Genomic DNA, 17604 nt, shown 5'->3' with positions numbered 1-17604 from the left:
CCAAAATTCACGTAGGGATATCACAAGGTGACAGTCATGGAATATTCCTTAAAAAGGAGTGGTCGCCACGTAACACACCCGAATCCATATATAGGTTAACAAAAAGTGGTTACCATGGAATACTCCAAAAATTCAAGTGTGGATCATACAAAGTGATAGTCATGTATCCAATATGCACTGTGTGCCGCAAATTATCACAATCTTCCGACACGGAGAAATATTGGGACTGCCCATTGCTGTAGTGAACTCTTCAACTCATTCAACTCAATTCACTCCCACACTGGTAGGTCACGGTCCAGTGAATCCGTTTAACTGACAAATTTTTCCAGAAACCTCTCAAATCGAATAGAAAGAACCTCCACACATTTGTTATAATGACATCATCCGCTCGCCTAAATGACACTTACGGTTAATAAAAAAAAAGTTTACATGTAACAGAGGCAAGCTTATAAATATCCCTCCTTGAAAAGAAATCTTAGTTAATGTGATGAGTTAAATGGAAGGAATTGATTCTGATTATGGCATCTACAAAAGTATTGACTGTGGGATATTGGTCCTATTTTTGAGTCTTAATATGGCCTAATGTCGAGATGCACCTCAAATTAATAGCTGGAATAATATTTTTCATCTCATTTCTCATTTCATAGGAGTATACCATTTGGCCCATTGATTCTATGCTGCCTCTCAGAACTATTCCATCAAGCCCACTTCCCCACTTACCTCTCTGTAATCTATATTGTATACACATTTAGGATTTACAAGGAAACCAAAACATCTAGGGGGAATCCATAAGGTGAATTAGTGTGTTGCATATAGCAGTACTTGAGGCCCCAGCACTAATTACTGTGCCCTTGTGTAACCTGTAAGTAAAGTAGTAGTAACAAACTTTTAAGCAGTTGGTTGCTCTGAAAAATGATTATAGGTTTTCAAGATAAGTGAGGTGAACTGAATATCTGCAGTACTGCCATCAATTTCTACAATTTAGAATAATCAACCATAGTGTAAGAAACCACTCGATGCTTGTAACCTAATTATAGCCATAGTTATACTTTATTGATCCCGAGGGAAATTGGTTTTTGTTACAGTTGCACCTTAATTAAATAGTGATGAAACCATAAATAATTAAATAGTAATATGTAAATTATGCCAGGAAATAAGTCCAGGACCAGCCTATTGGCTCAGGGTGTCTGACCCTCCAAGGGAGGAGTTGTAAAGTTTGATGGCCACAGGCAGGAATGACTTCCTATAACACTCTGTGTTGCATCTTGGTGGAATGTCTCCGGCTGAATGTATCCTGTGCCCAACCAGTACATTATGTAGTGGATGGGAGACATTGTCCAAGATGGCATGCAACTTGGACAGCATCCTCTTTTCAGACACCACTGCCAGAGAGTCCAGTTCCATCCCCACAACATCACTGGCCTTACGAATGAGTTTGTTGATTCTGTGGGTGTCTGCTACCCTCAGCCTGCTGCCCCAGCACACAACAGCAAACATGATAGCACTGGCCACCACAGACTCGTAGAACATCCTCAGCATCGTCTGGCAGATGTTTAAGGACCTCAGTCTCCTCAGGAAATAGAGACGGCTCTGACTCTTCTTGTAGACAGCCTCAGTTTTCTTTGACCAGTCCAGTTTATTGTCAATTCATATCCCCAGGTATTTGTAATCCTCCACCATGTCCACACTGAACCCCTGGATGTAATTAGTCTTTATCTTCCCAACATTTACTGAAGAGAACTTGGCACAGCTTTAAGATTTTTTTATTATGATATTGATGACTATTTTGCACGTGAAGAATTGACAAAGAAAAAAATGAGAAAAGTGCTTTTAGAGTTGAGAAATCAGTGTTAATTAATGTGCTCTTAGAAAGCTTGTACTTTATGGCTTTGTCAAGAGTGTAGTTTAAAAAATGTCATTCCATAATTTTATAGTCTGGAAAACTAGAAGCTCATCTTGTTTTGGAGCAACTCCGGTGTAATGGTGTCCTTGAGGGTATTCGTATTTGCAGACAAGGATTTCCCAACAGAATTGTTTTCCAGGAGTTCCGTCAAAGGTAATTTTATTGACCTTTTCAGTGCTGAATTTCTGTTAACCAGTGTACAGGAATGTGCATGTATTCATGCTCAATTCCCTGAGGCACTTGTAAAGCAAAACATTTTCAAAGAGGTAAAGATTGATGTGAATTTATAAGACAATGTAAAAATGGCTTTGAAAATTGTGGTTTCTCATTTACTGTAAATCACAACTAGTTAGAATGACATCCTTCATTATCATATTTCACCTGTGCCACGTAACTAGTGGTAGGCACAATTGCTGCCTGCTAACTGTTACCCACATTGTACTAGCTATATTAAATCATTCTATTCTTGCAAATTATTTTTATGCTTCACTGTCTGATGTATGATTCTTGAGCTGGTCTGTGTTTGGTTTAGCCTGTGAAACTACAGAGCAAATGGATTTATTCGTGGTTAAGATTTGCCGATGAGTTCATGGGTTTTAGAGAAGTAAATCCGTGTTAATTACATGGGCAAATCTAGTGATGACCTCCACCAATAGTTCAGAAATTATTCTCATCAATCAATCATTATTGGTTGCCATTATTGACTAAGGCAACCAATATACAGTAAAATTACCTTCAAGTTATTTCGTAATGTCTGCTGTCTATTAATTAGTCAATTTTGTTTTAACTTTTAATTCTGTTGCAGATATGAGATCCTTACTCCTAATTCCATTCCCAAAGGTTTCATGGATGGAAAACAGGCTTGTGTACTCATGGTATGCAGTTTTAAGGTTGTTGCTATATCTAGAAACCATTCTAGCGTAATTTTTAAATATTTGATCAAATTGTTATTCATACCTGAAATTTACTTAGTATGATATAGATGTGCATGAATTATGTCATTGTAACTGAAAGTTTTGTAGTTGTTCTTTTAGGCTATCTCCAAAACTGCCTTAAATAATATAATGTGACTGAAAATTGAAGGGCTATTTCAATGCACTTCCCTTTTCTGGTGGGAGTTGGTAGCAGTGGAATCAGAATTATATAGATTACAGGATCAATCATATAAATGATAAGCCTGTCCTGTTGTTGAAAATAGCTCTATTCTATAATAGTCTTGCGACTTACATTTTATGGCTATACATTGTGGCCTTAATATTGTTTCAATAGGTTTCAAAAGGTACATTTAATGTCAGAGAAATGTATACGATATAATATCCTGAAATTCTTTTTCTTCACAAACAACCACGAAATAAAGGAGTGCCCCAAAGAATGAATGACAGTTAAACATTAGAACCCCAAAGCCCCCCTCCCAGCTCCCCACCCGCACCGGCAAGAAAGCATCAGTGCCCTCCACCGAGCACTCAAGCGTGCAGCAAGCATCAATAAAGCCACAGACTTGCAGTACCCCAAAAACTACTGGTAATTCAACATACTAGAGGCTCTCTCCCTAATAAGGGGTGTCCCCGTTTCACGCAAGAGGGGAGACGTAACAAATATCTCGCTGATTTATGATGTTAAAGTCTATTGCGTCGCCTCTTCTGAGTTCTGTGCCCAGAGGGTTGGCTCCAGAAAGGTGCAGCTGTCTGGACACACAACCCACAGCAGCCAACCAGCTGCTCCCGTGACGCTTCAGTCAGGGGCACTGGTCTTCCTTGCTGCATCCTCGGGATATCAAAAAGCAGCCAGTTGTGAGGCCCTGAGAGTGGGTCCCATTCCCGTGAAGAACCGAAGTCAGAGTGTAACTCCAGGTCAGGGTCTTCAAAAGAACCTTGAAAAAGGAAAAAAAATAGATATCAAAGATAGAGTAGAGCTGTTTCCGAAGATGCAAACAAAGCCCTGGCCGTTTAGTGCCATCATAACTTTGCTCCACCCCTCCAAATACTTGGGGGTGTAACTAGCTGCTGGATTTCTTGACAAAAATGACCCTTCAATGTCTAGTTAACTATCTGAAGAATATGCATTAATTGGAGAGCCTAACTAGCTTTTCAATCATTAGTTTGTTGATTTGTGTGTTTGACTTAAAGTAATTTGTGGGTAAGTGAACCTAGAAGAATGCCTAGAACTAACTAGATCTGTTTTGATGAATGTGACAATCTAAAGCAGGGCTTCCCAACCTTTTTTATACCATAGACCCCTATCATTAACTAGGGGGTCTGTAGACCCAGGTTGGGATGGGAGCTCCTGCTTTAAAACTACAGTTTATTTCTTTTGTGTTCCTTAGCCCCCTTTCAGTTTGCATGATACCTTCCTTCTTTCACAACTCGCTTTTGTCTTTTTCTCATGTAGCATTTACGCTAGGCATTAGTGGTTAGCTGTCAGAAACAAGTAGTAGTAAACCACTCAAAGTAGAACTGTCTTGAGTGTTAGCTAATACCCTTAATGTGTGTCTGCATCTGTCAGCTCTGTCTCTTCATCCATTGGAAAAGACCAATTTACTTCAATAATTGTTCCTGGAAACACTTTATCCTACAGATCAAAGCTCTAGAATTGGATCCTAACTTGTACCGTATTGGACAGAGTAAGGTGTTCTTCCGTGCTGGTGTGTTAGCTCACCTTGAGGAAGAAAGGGACTTGAAGATCACAGATGTCATCATTGAATTCCAAGCTTTGTGTAGAGGTTATTTGGCAAGAAAGTAAGATCCTTATTTTTAAATTCTTCCAATATTTTGTAACTGAGAGACAAGAAAGCTTTGTACTTCTCCACAACCTTCATTTTAAAAGGATGTTCATTTTCTTTTAATTTGAAACTTAGCCCCTTTGTTTGACAAAAGTAAATCTGATTTATAGTAATCTAATGAAATTAACCACTTATTATTATCTGCCACAATGAGAGTGAAGTTCTCTTGTAGCTTCAGTAATTTCCAGTCTACTCAGTGGACGTGTTTGCTGGTACAGATTATCCAAGTGATCATCAGCTCTGTTCATCCCACGCTGATCTGTGGTGATATATTTTTTCCCACTGTTCCAGTTGGTTTATTGGAATGTTATTTTGAATTGCGAGTGAACAAATAGAAATTTGTTGTACATTCATGTGTACATGCCTTAGTACTGTCTATATCCATCAAGCCCCATACTGTCATGTTAAAAAATATGGTTCTCTTTTGACTTGGATTCCATTTTACAAACCAAAAGTTAATCAGGCAATCATTTGCCAAGTGGCTATCAATCTAGGTTTATAATTTTACTTGATGTATTATTGATCATGTCCTTTCCTGTTTACATGGGTTGTCAATAAATGGCTTGATGCAGTTAGACACTTGAATTGGTAAATGACGATTTGTGCTCTGAAGAAAGTAGAGCATGCTGTTTACATGAATGTTACCAGAACAGCACTCCAAAGCTTTAGTCAACTGATTTCCATTGTGTATTCCAACTCATAAGGTTTGTCATTTGATCAAAGCCCACATTCCTTGGAGATTCTGTCCCAAGTAATCGATCTGAGATTTTGCTTACAGGCTTAAAATTCATTCTGTATTTTAGTGTTTGATTCATGCAGCCAATTTAAAAAGGTCAAGTTGGTGCTAAGCTATTTTTAATGGCATTGTTCCTGTTGCCACTTATTATAGGGCCTTTGCTAGACGTCAACAGCAACTGAATGCCATGAAGGTAATTCAGAGGAATTGTGCTGCTTACCTGAAGCTACGCAACTGGCAGTGGTGGAGGCTGTTTACAAAGGCAAGTATGATGTCTTGTACAACAAATTGAAACTTGTGAGCTTTTTTGTAAATTTCTGCGAGGGTACTTAATTTCTAGATGAAATTCACTGTGGCATGGATTTCTCATAGATAAAAAAAAATAAACATAGTTAATACTCAGGCCCTCCATTACGTAAAAGTATTAACATAAACTTTGTCCTTTTCCACAATCACAAGGAGGCAAGATTCTCCCTTGTAACCACAGCAGCTTTTATGCTAATGATCTCTAAATCAGAAGCACCAGAAGCTCCAACTTGTGCCACTGACCAATTGTCATTTCTTTTTTGGGCTATGGTCTTGTGTTGTCTGAAGCTGGCAAATTTCAAGGATTTCCAAGTGTTGCACGTGTCACTCAGCTGCCCCCCTATTCCATGTAATTAAATGCTACCCTAATTAGGGAGAGGCTTGTTTCCCACAAAGCCTCAAGCAGCAATCCCCCTAACATGTGGACACTGCAGGAGCAAGCTCTGGAGAACTTTTACCAATGTTCCCAGTAGCACACAATGAGTAAATTGAGTTTATTGCAGAGCAATGTGAAATTATGTTTTTTAGAAGACCTGATAATGAAAAGACCATATAAGAATAGTATGATTTTTGTATGTGGTTAAGCGATAAGATATTGGTGTTCACATATACTAAACAGGCATGCCAAGTTTATTAATGAAATGTATATTAATGGGTATGTACATAAATCAAATTAGAATTTGTGCTAAACTGTTGATTGTATCTCAGCTGGAGCATTATAAATAATTTTCGAAAGCTTTAGGTACTTTGGAAAGGGTTTACTACTATGTCATTAGGGATGATGGACTTCATTTCAGAAATTATTGGAAAATTTAGAACTAGTGTCTTTGGAATCAAAAATATAAAGAGGTGATTCAGTTGATTTGAAAGTGAGCAAGTAGTGAGCAAGCTATTCTATGAAGTGGTGTATTGCTAGAGGTCTTTATATATTAAAAATGGCAAATAGTTCAAGTTGATGAAAAATGTTCAGAGTTGGGCTTATTCTATCTGAAAAGATGAGAAACATTGCAAAAGTGCTTGAGGATGAGGAATGCACAGAATTATCAGATAAATAATAGAAAGAACTAAAATATCAAGTTCTGTTCAGAAAATGGCATTTAAATTAATATGTTGTAACATAAAGGGGGGACTTTTTGTGAAACCTCTGTATTGCCATCATTGAACTAATGGCTTTATGCTGCCATGTGAAAGGGCAGAATATGAGAATTCTTTTTCTTAATTCCGCCCCCCCCCCCCGAACCTTAGCCCCCAAAAAACACACAAAAACCTCAAATCAAATTTTTGATGCTTTCATACACAAAGATACAAGCATCTTTTGCATATTGCTAAGAGTTGCCTGGTAAATTTTCATCTAACTTGCACTACAAATGCACACAGGTGAAACCATTACTACAAGTGAGTCGACAGGAAGAGGAAATGTTTGCCAAGGAGGATGAGTTGCAGAAAACCAAGGAGAAGCAACTGCAAGCAGAGAATAAGCTAACTGAACTACAGGAGCAACAAGCCCAGGTGAGAATGTATCACCTATGATAATCCATGGAGTAACACAATGAAATTTGATTGGATCACATAATAGTATTTGTGTCACCACTGAGAAGGATCCGGTTCTGTTCACTGAAGGAAATAATTTCTTAGTGAAATATCTTTGATTAAAAACAAAATTCTGTTTCTAATAGCTAGTTGATTATGATGTACTTAAAATACAGACTGAAGTTAAATGCATCTAGTAGCTTTGATTTTTAAAATGGTGTGAATAATCGGAACTACTCATAATTACAAAAGGCTGTTTATAAATAGAACCTGAAATGTTATCGTTTATTTTCATCATTTAGGAATGAATTGTTTATATGATTCTTTTTTCCCTTGTCCAGCTTTTATTATGAGTCCCAGGTTTAGTATTGTACCAGTTAGTCTGTATAGTCTGTACCAGTTTATCTATTTCCATGTTTCTACAAAACCAATTGCAATTTAAGTATACCTGCACGGTTTATTCATTGAAGATAAATTGACTTGAAATATCCCAACTTTGGTGATGAGTTATTGATAACAGAAGTTTTAATATAAAACTAGAAAGTTTTTGAAAAGTGCATATTGAAAATAAAATGCCCTTCTAGATGGAAAGCCCTGGTGATCTCTGCAGCTTTAGTACCCCTAGATTAGCTACTGGGCACAGGCTGTGAAGAGGATTAAAGCGGACAGACTTCAGACCAAGCTGATAAATGCCCAGAATCTGATGACCATGGAGTAGCAATACTATAAGTTTATTAACAATTTCATTGGCACATTTGGGCTGATTCAAGAAAACAAAATGCTCATATAGTATACACTAGGAGCAGTCCTTGCAGTTGAGCTAACTGGAGCAGATTAGATGATCATAGTCATACAGCATAGGAACAAACCATTCAGCTCAAGTCTTTGCTGACCAGTGGGCACCCACTTGAATTAATCATCTCCATGACAAGAATTGTATAATATTTTGAAATAAATTCCCCTTCCAGCTACCCTACAATCCCCAATATTTCCCAAATTTCCTCAGCAATATATAATCAATTTAATCTTTGTGCAAGACAAGTTATCTTGCACCGTTTATGTCTACTGGAATCAGATAACTTTCATTTTCAGTGGAAACTGAATTGCATGACTTCATTCATCCAAATACTTTGTGCATTAGTTGTAATGACGGGTTCATCACCAAACTATAGACTAACGGTTGGAGTTTGTTATTTTAATTTGCCCGTTGATGCTAACAAACTTGCTAATTGCCTCACAGTTACTGGCTGAGAAGTCTGCTCTGCAGGAGCAGCTGCAGGCTGAGACTGAACTCTGTGCTGAGGCAGAGGAGATGCGGGCACGACTTGCTTCTAAGAAACAGGAGCTAGAGGAGATCCTACATGATCTAGAGGCGCGGGTAGAAGAGGAGGAAGAGCGCTGCCAGCAGCTACTCACAGAAAAGAAAAAAATGCATCAAAACATCCAGGTAAAGTGCACATCTCTCTCTGTTGCAATAGTAGGAGAAGCTGAGTGATAAGGTCTGCAATAATAGTAGAATAAACCGCAAGCTCCTTGTAACCCAAGAAAACTTTCAGGATGAAATTAAGATCTTTTTTGACCTTAAAATGACAGTTGTTAAAGGAAACTTGTGTAGTATTGTAAATGTCAGTAATATATAATGAATTTAATCTTTGTACAATATATCTTGCACCATCTACGTCAACTAGGGTCAGAGATAACTTGTTTTTTGTTATCAGTGGAAAATTAACTACATGATTTCATTAATGCAAACACTTCATGTGTTAGTTCTAATAGGAAGTTCATCACCAAACTATGGATGAATTACATATGCTGACAATTCAGTCACAGGTATCAGTTAATAGGGCCAGACTTCATTCTATGCTGCCTTGGGAGAGGTGCAAGACTTGGCTAAATTAGAGAGAAAAGAATTGAACCTAGAAAATCCCCTTCAATCCCTATAGACAAAAGCTATTTCAGGAAATCCAATTTGATTGTGATTATTGGAGAGAAATCGCATAACATTAGGTGTAGAGAAAGTAGTTGAATCTGAAGTTGCAAACATGAGGGTGCAAGTCATAGTATGGCATTTAGGGGCTACTATAACTAGCTCTGTTCTGACTATTCTGGTGAACTTGTTGTTTGGTACTCTGCTTAAAAATTGAAGAACCTTTTCACATTTTAAACATTGAAGTTAAAGGGTTGCATATTCCCACAAAGCACGTAGAGAGTAGAAAATGTGTGCCTTGATTTCTTGGACATGAAAGCTCTTGTCAGATTTTAGAGTTGATGCTTTTGGAAGGATAAATTTTAAAATGTGTTATAATTGCATTCAACACCTATTCCATATTTTATTTTGTGAGTTAAAAATATTTAAATATCCCCGTGTTCGGTGTTAAGGACAGTTACTTTGTATGTTAAAAGAATGGCAACTAGCGATAATTCATGTTGATTCCCGTCCATTTCTAGGAGTTGGAGGAACAACTGGAAGAGGAAGAAGCAGCTAGGCAAAAACTGCAGCTCGAGAAAGTGACTGCTGAAGCTAAGCTGAAGAAAATGGACGATGAAATCCTGGTTCTGGATGATCAAAACAATAAACTGTTAAAGGTTAACATCCTGTTCAATAAGTTTTTGATGTACAGAATAGTTTGATTTAAAATTAAAACCTTTTAAATACTGGAGTAATGTTTCTTCATCTCAATGTGTTTATTTGCGATGTGTGCAAACGCAGGAAAAGAAACTTATGGAAGAGAGAATAGCTGAGTTTACCACCAACCTTGCTGAAGAAGAAGAAAAGTCGAAAAGCCTGGCAAAACTCAAGGCTAAACATGAAACAATGATTTCAGACCTTGAAGGTGAGGTTGATTTAAATGTTTATTCAACTTGAATGATTTTCTTGACTATTTTGGAGGGTTAATCACCTGAGTGTTTAATCTGAGGCTCTCTGTTGGTCGGAGTCAATCATGAATGTTCTGTCCCAACTGTCTACATGATACGCAAGGCAGGTCAGTACAATATGAAAAGCAAGCTGTTGCCCATGTAGCAGGCGGGCTTCCCCTCTCCAGGCAGCTGATGAACCCAAAGGAACAGCAGAGACCAATGCAGTTCGGCACTAGCGGTCAGTGTTGAACTCAACATAGGATTGCCTTAGAGATTCCAGCTCTGGAATTTTCCTTAAGGTTTACTCCCGAAGCCTTCCCCGTGCATGGGTATAGCTGCAAGACAGCAAAGGTTTGAGGTCAGAGTTTTCCTTCTGTTAGATAAGCTGATAACCACGTTTGACTAGTTTCATTTGTCCGAGGCGAATGGTTTTAAGGTGCCAGTAACCTGCATTTGCCCTTTCTCCTGTCAGTAGAAACAGTTCCACCAGGCTTAGTAGCTAAACCGCACGCGAAGGCCAGGAGATAGACTCGGTTGTCAGAGGCTATTTGATATGCACGCCGTTGGGAGCATTTAATAGGTAGTGGGAGCTTATCTCCACTATTACTCCCAGCTAAAGCAACCTTAAGGAATCGAGTGTTCAATCAAAATCACAGTTAAACCATGCTAGGTACTAAAGTGCCCATGAGTGGATTTCAGTGATTAAACATGGATTCTTTGGTAGTTTTTTGCTCCTGAGGTACATCTTAAAGAACATGCACTTGGTTGTAAAAGCCAATGTACTGACAAATCTGATTCTATGCTCGCAGTATCACTTGTAGAACCAGAGTAAGGCAGGAGGCTATTAGCAATTTATCCTTAAGCTAGCGGTAACTGGACAAATTTGGAACCAATTTCAAGCTATAAGTATAAAAATTGAGACTGAGTTTATGGTTACAGCTGTTCCCCCTATGAGAATCATATTTGCATCCTGGGAGAGAATGGTCTATAGAAATGCTTTTTCCTCTATGCTTAAGTTTAATTGCCATTCAGCAATATAGGAATACCCATGAATACAGCTAAACAAAAGTATTACTCTATTTTTGAAAGGATAGGTTTTCAGGTAAAAAGACAGTACTGTGCACTAACTTGATGTATTAGATTTTATTTAGGTAGTTCACTTGAGCATAATTGGTCCATTATGGGGGATGGTGGACTTTCAAATTCCCTGTATTCAATAGCCATTTCCATCCTGAACAGGGTTGGAGCTTCCAACAGTCTTAACAGTATATTAACTACAGTCCTACATTGCTTGTTTCCTGACAGATCGTCTGAGGAGGGAGGAGAAACAGCGACAGGAACTGGAGAAGAATCGTCGAAAGTTGGAGGGAGATTCATCAGATTTGCACGACCAGATTGCTGAGCTACAACAACAGATTGCAGAGCTTAAAGCACAGCTGGCCAAGAAGGAGGACGAACTTCAGGCTGCACTGGCCAGGTAAAATTGTACTAAGAGTGTAGTGGAGAAGATAAACATACTCCTTAATAGTTATGTTCCTTGCCTTTGCATTGGTCATTTGGTCCTCTAGAGGCCTTTCCTGTTATAGATTTAATGTTTGATATTTACTTCAGTATTTCAATTTGATTTTTTCAATTTACATTATAGCTAATGCAAAATAACTTAGCATAAATGCTGATCTCTCCTGCAAACATCAATGTGTGAATTTTCTTTCCCCCCTTGATTCATTGTGTTCTAAAGAATGGAAGAAGAATCTTCATACAAGAATGCGGCCCTCAAGAAAATCCGTGAGCTGGAATCTCATATTAGTGAGCTGCAAGAGGATCTCGAGTCTGAGAGGGCAGCCAGAAGTAAGGCTGACAAACAGAAGAGAGATCTTGGTGAGGAGCTAGAAGCTTTGAAAACAGAGCTGGAAGATACTCTTGATTCAACAGCTGCCCAGCAGGAACTCAGGTAATCACACAAAGGGACTGAGTATATTTGCAAGGATCAATGTGCTTAGAATTTCAAGTTGCAGCCTCTGCTGGTATTGATAATTGATACAAAGTTCCTTTTGGAAATTCATTTAAGGGACAGGTGCCTATTTTCCTATTGGCTGTTTTCCACATGTTTTGAAGAAAAAGTAAACTGACAAAGTCTATTTGTTGTCACACTTAGCAAGCACTTTCTAATGTCAGGTTTCAGTAATATTAGATTTCTTTTTAGTTATTGTGAATATGCACTACAAATTCTTTAAACTTGTTAATAATGCCATCTTGTAGTGAAACTCATTAAAATTTTTTTTAAAAACTTGCATTTTGAAGTGCTTTGTTAAATCCTAAGGCTAGTTATATTTCAGAGCTGACCATATTAAGTGAAATCAGTGTTCAGGTAAACCCAGCAACTGCTTTGCCTATGGTGATGTATTTTTCCATCATTGATATTTATTTCCCTGTCATTTGGGAGCAAAACACTGACCAGAACACCTACCTTTTGAAAGGTGCTTGGAGATCTTGTTCATCAAGTGGACTGAGTTTGTCATCTGAAAGATGGCACCTCCAAAAATGTGTGATTACTTTGTATGGCATTAAACTATCAGATTATGCCATGTTTGCCAAGCTTCAGCAGAAGGGCTTGATGATCTTGGTAATTGGGGTACTAATTAAATTTTGTGTCTCCCTCAGTACTATGAACTTGATAATTTTTTGTAACTACTTTTCTACACTTGAGTGTTGACCTTTTTTCTCCCTTTTTAAAATCTTTAAAGAGCAAAGCGTGAGCAAGAGGTGAGCCAGATGAAGAGAGCTCTGGAAGATGAAGCTAAAACTCATGAAATGCAGATTCAAGAAATGAGGCAGAAACATTCCCAGATTGTGGAAGATCTGTCTGAGCAACTGGAGCAGACAAAACGGGTATGTCAGTTTCTCTGCTGGCATCAAGAGTAAAGCTGATGAACCTGTAATAAAAGATGGGGGAAATTAATTTACTGAGAGAAAGTGCTACCTTCACGTCCATCTGAAATCAGTCTTCAAAAATTGACAACACCAGAGATTGCAAATGCTAAAATATGGAGCAACAAACGAGCCCAGCAGGTCAAGCAGCATTAGTGGGGTGTGAGGGGAAGAAATTGCTAACAGTTCATGGGGCGAAACACTTTGTCAGGAGGTCAAAGCAGAGAATAGTGAATTATAAAATAAAAAATGATTGTGTTTTTTGACAGACAATGTTTATTTTGAATTTGTCATCCTTTTTGAAAATGATGTTTTCTTCTGTTTGAGCAATGAATTTAAAACCCCTCCTGCCCCTTTCCCATTTACCAAGCAGTTAAAACAATCACTCATTAGTTGTACATAAATTGTCCACTAAAAATACAGAAACCTATTTGGGACTTGAATATGCTAGTGATTTTTAAAAAAAATCTTAAAATGGATGTTCACCCCTTGGGTTTTCTTGTATTCCATGTAATCTGTTTTAACACCGTAGCTTTTCTTCCCCCCCCCCCCCCTGTACTCATCCTGTTTCTTAAAATATTTCGGGCACTTCCTCAGGTGGATCTACAGTTTAGTTACTGGCTATAGGAAATTCTATCAATAGACTTTATTAATTTTTATGACCACTGCTTTTGAATTTTCATTGCATCTCCATATCTACATTTCAACCTATTTATAATTAATAAAATATATCTCATGGTTAATTTTATCTTCTAAGTTCCATCTTATTAAACCTTGTGACTGCAAGTCTGTTATAATATCACCCACATGTCATATGGTGATGGAAAATGCACAATACTCCCAGAAGTTAGGTGATAAAGGATTTGACGAGCAGAGCTACAAAGCATTGAATTTCTTGTGCTATTTGCCAGATTTGTAGGTAATCTCATTACTGAAAACATAAGTACTGCATCATTTAACATATGCCTAGAAGTAATAGATGTGACTTTGAATTGCTTTAGACTGGATTCTAACAACTTGAACTGACTGAATCTGTTCTCCCTGTAGTTCAGATCTGGAGTGGAAAAGGCTAAGCAAGGCTTGGAGAATGAACGCAATGAATTGAGCATTGAGGTGAAGAATCTGATGCAGGCCAAGGCAGATTCTGAGCACAAACGCAAGAAACTGGAGTCAGTGTTGCAGGAGCTGCAGGTTAAAAACACAGATGTTGATCGAACTCGGGCAGAGCTCAGTGAGAAAGTCTGCAAGCTTCAGGTAAAAGCACAAGCTAGATGTTGCTCTCAGTCTTTGAGATGTTGTTTGTAATTCAAAGCCATATAACCATGTGTGCAAGCACCAACCAATTGAGTGGTCAGGAAGCTATAGTAAAGAGTAATTGTTAGTTTATTATTTGTGTTTTGTGGTTATTCCTTGTTTTTAAAAAATGTATTTTTGAACTCATCAATAGAACCATAATTTTACAGGCTTTAAAGGGCTATCAAAATTTTAAAGGTGGTCACAGTTGAATTTTATTTAAAACTGGTGCTGCTTTCGGCCTCAGTTGCAGTAAGTTATCAACAAGGCTCTTGTTTTGGGGGTAATAAAGGCATTTAGGTTTCATCGATACTGCCAGTCTGGAAGTGACCAGAGAGGGGAGCAGTGTCTTAATTCATGACCGGGGTTTGCTGACATAACTTGACCTTAGTCCTGGTAATTGAAAAGTTTATTCTTTTTTGTGCAGAATGAATTAGACAACGTTTCTACCCTCATGAATCAAGCAGAAAGTAAGGTCATTAAACTGACTAAGGACCACAGCACAGTGGAATCCCACCTGCAGGATGCCCAGGTATGTAACATTTATAACGGATTTGTGCTTTTTTTTTTTAAGTTTCTTTATTTTTCTAAATAAATCTAAGGTATTGAATCTTAAAATAAGAGCTCCATAGAATTAGGCTATTTGGTCCTTTAAATCTGCTCTGCCATTCAATCAGTGATTTATTTTCCCTCGTAACCCCATTCTCCTGCCTTCTCCCCATAACCTTTAACATCCTTAATAATCAAGAACCTATGAACCACTGTTTAAAATATACTCAATGACTTGGCCTCCACAGGCAGTTGTGGCAATGAATTCCACAGATTTATCACATTCTAGCTGAAGAAATTCCTCCTCACCTCTATACTTTAGCTACTTTAATCCATGATAAATTGGATTGCACATTGTTTACTGAGAATTTCTTTATTTTATTCCTGTTTGAGAACTATAGGGGTTATCGGCATAGTGATTTGTTACTGGACTAATATCGAAAGATCTGGGCCAGTAATGTTCAAATCCCAGCTCAGTTGTCAGGCACTCTATAATGATTACAAAAACACTCATGGTTCACCATTGTCTTTATTTCCTAGTCTGACTTGCATGTGCCTTAAGATCCTCCAATATCTCAAGACGCTAACCACACTTAACCACCCTCTAAGGCAGGAGTTCCCAACATTTTTTATGCCATTAACTGAAGGGGTTGTAGACCCCAGGTTGGGAGCTTCTGCTCTAAGGTGACCTAGCAAGCTGTAATTTCAAATTGCAGGTAGAAATAGATTGTTAAATGCCTTTCTCGTTAATGTCTACATCACAGGCGTACTTTGACAATTGCTTCAATAACCTGAAGCTTGAAGTTACTTTTACTTTTAATTTCTAAGTGGTGAGATGCTAATGATTTTTTAAAAAGTTCAATGATATTTACACGTTTTAAAATAAACTGCTTTCTAATTATCAGAAGGTACTACTGCTATGTTTTTAAAAAGCTTGTAACCACATGATAAATAGAACCAGTAGCTGGTCATTTAGATCCCTGCGGCTGGTGTGTCACTCAGTAAGGTTATGGCTGATCTGTTACTCAGTGCCACTTTACTATACTAATTCCATATCCTTTAATATCCAAAACATATTAAGGGAATTAAGGAATATAACAAAACATATTAAGGGAATTAAGGAATATACTTAAATTGGTACAGTTTGTAAGACAAGTCGGGGAAAGGAAACAGATTTACTTTCAATTGGTCTTTCACTAAAGTTCATAGATATATTAACAGTAAGGACCAGGATATCATTTTCTTAAGTGTTTGATTTTGTCCACATTAACTGTTCTCCATTGAGGTGGGGGAACAAGAATCTCTTTTTGTAATTCTTTGTGTTAAGGAGAATAACTTGACATTCTTGCCTATAACCTGTTTTGGTCCCTCTGTTCTACCCTCTCAGTTCACAACAGCTAATACATTAGTAAGCTTGGTACATTGCACTCCTTATCATCCATGTCATTAGCTTTGTACAAAGCTGAAATCCCAGTTCTGATCTGTATAGCACCTTTTGAATAAAAGCCTACCAAGCTAAGCAAAAATGTTAATTCCTCCTGTTTTCTATTACTCCGCATTTGAGAGAAATTACATGAGAGGGTATTTAGCTGGAGTTAACAAATACAAAGGTGCTAAATGGGGGGGGGGGTTAGGTTGTTATTTTTAGAAATAAGGTTAGTTGAAGAGAGAGGGAGACAGTAATGGGGGCCAGCAAGTAGAAACCTTACTGAAAATGTAATGTGTGTTTGGAGATGGCCTACTCTACAAGTTGGTGGCGCATCACAAACCCCATTGATAATCAGATTTTCATTGTTTGACTCTGGTGCTTCCCTCACAGAGAAATAGGAGTGTTTCAGGTTCTAGCGTATCCAGTAACAGGAAATATTTTTGTCCCACTTCACAAATGTTATACCTTCTATTTTCTCATCCCTTGTGCAGGAGCTCCTTCAAGAAGAGACTCGCCAGAAGTTGGCATTTGGCACCAAACTGCGACACATGGAAGATGAGAATAGTCGGCTTCATGAGCAGTTGGAAGAGGAGGAAGAAGCAAAGAAAAACTTGGAGAAACAAATTTCTGTCCTCCAGACTCAGGTAAAATTGTCTTTGTATGTTTCCTGTTGCTCTTTTACTATGTAAAGCCTCTCAATGGCAGCCTTGATAGGTGAGCAGACATATGGACATACTTAAGGTTTACAGACTTTTACTCAAGGAAATGTGATTCAAATTTAGTGCAAGATTTTGGGTCTTAATCTGTTCATTGCATTCTTGTACATCAAGCTACTTTTTAAATTTATTGAGAGCGATGGCTTTTCTATCCATTTTCGGCAAGTGCTTCACGTGCCTGTCATCTTCAGTGAAGACTATTTTCAACTTTTTAGATAATTGGTAGAATAAGTCTATGCCCCATTGTTACTAACTTTTCTGCAGGCAAGATGTAATACTGTGCAAATACAATATTTGTTCCGTAGGGCTCAATTATATCTCTCCCTCAACCTCTAGTTGTTAAAAAAAAAGGTAATCAAAAGCCCATCCAATTTTTCCCGTAATTAATCTTTTCCAGCCTCTGCGTGGTAATTTCAAATTCTTTCAGTATCCTCAAATGGTACTTCTGCCCCTTATTGACCAAACTATAAGTGGTAAACTGGACCTGGGTTATTTTTATTCAGTTGGAACATGGTCATCAGATTCAGGAATTCACTGAAAGAATTTCTCAAGTGTGCAAAATCCATTCATCTTCAA

At 37.9% G+C, this 17604-nt stretch overlaps 1 protein-coding gene across 3 annotated transcripts in view; it reads left to right on the top strand.

Annotated features, from left to right (window-relative positions):
- Nucleotides 1-17604, top strand: part of LOC140204872 (myosin-9-like) — a 102949-nt gene that overhangs the window by 59559 nt on the left and 25786 nt on the right. For all 3 annotated transcript variants that reach the window (XM_072271762.1, XM_072271760.1, XM_072271761.1), the window contains 14 exons: nt 1935-2056; nt 2709-2778; nt 4478-4638; nt 5572-5680; nt 7102-7233; nt 8495-8701; nt 9703-9840; nt 9965-10088; nt 11419-11590; nt 11852-12064; nt 12858-13002; nt 14089-14295; nt 14762-14866; nt 16804-16956. In XM_072271762.1, the coding sequence (XP_072127863.1) occupies nt 1935-2056; nt 2709-2778; nt 4478-4638; nt 5572-5680; nt 7102-7233; nt 8495-8701; nt 9703-9840; nt 9965-10088; nt 11419-11590; nt 11852-12064; nt 12858-13002; nt 14089-14295; nt 14762-14866; nt 16804-16956 (2058 nt within the window). The remainder of the gene's footprint in view (nt 1-1934; nt 2057-2708; nt 2779-4477; nt 4639-5571; nt 5681-7101; nt 7234-8494; nt 8702-9702; nt 9841-9964; nt 10089-11418; nt 11591-11851; nt 12065-12857; nt 13003-14088; nt 14296-14761; nt 14867-16803; nt 16957-17604) is intronic.

Source organism: Mobula birostris, chromosome 11 (assembly GCF_030028105.1).
Source record: "Mobula birostris isolate sMobBir1 chromosome 11, sMobBir1.hap1, whole genome shotgun sequence".
Classification (NCBI taxonomy): domain Eukaryota; kingdom Metazoa; phylum Chordata; class Chondrichthyes; order Myliobatiformes; family Myliobatidae; genus Mobula; species Mobula birostris.
Note: the sequence above shows the minus strand (reverse complement) of the source record. Positions and strands in the feature narration are given on the sequence as shown.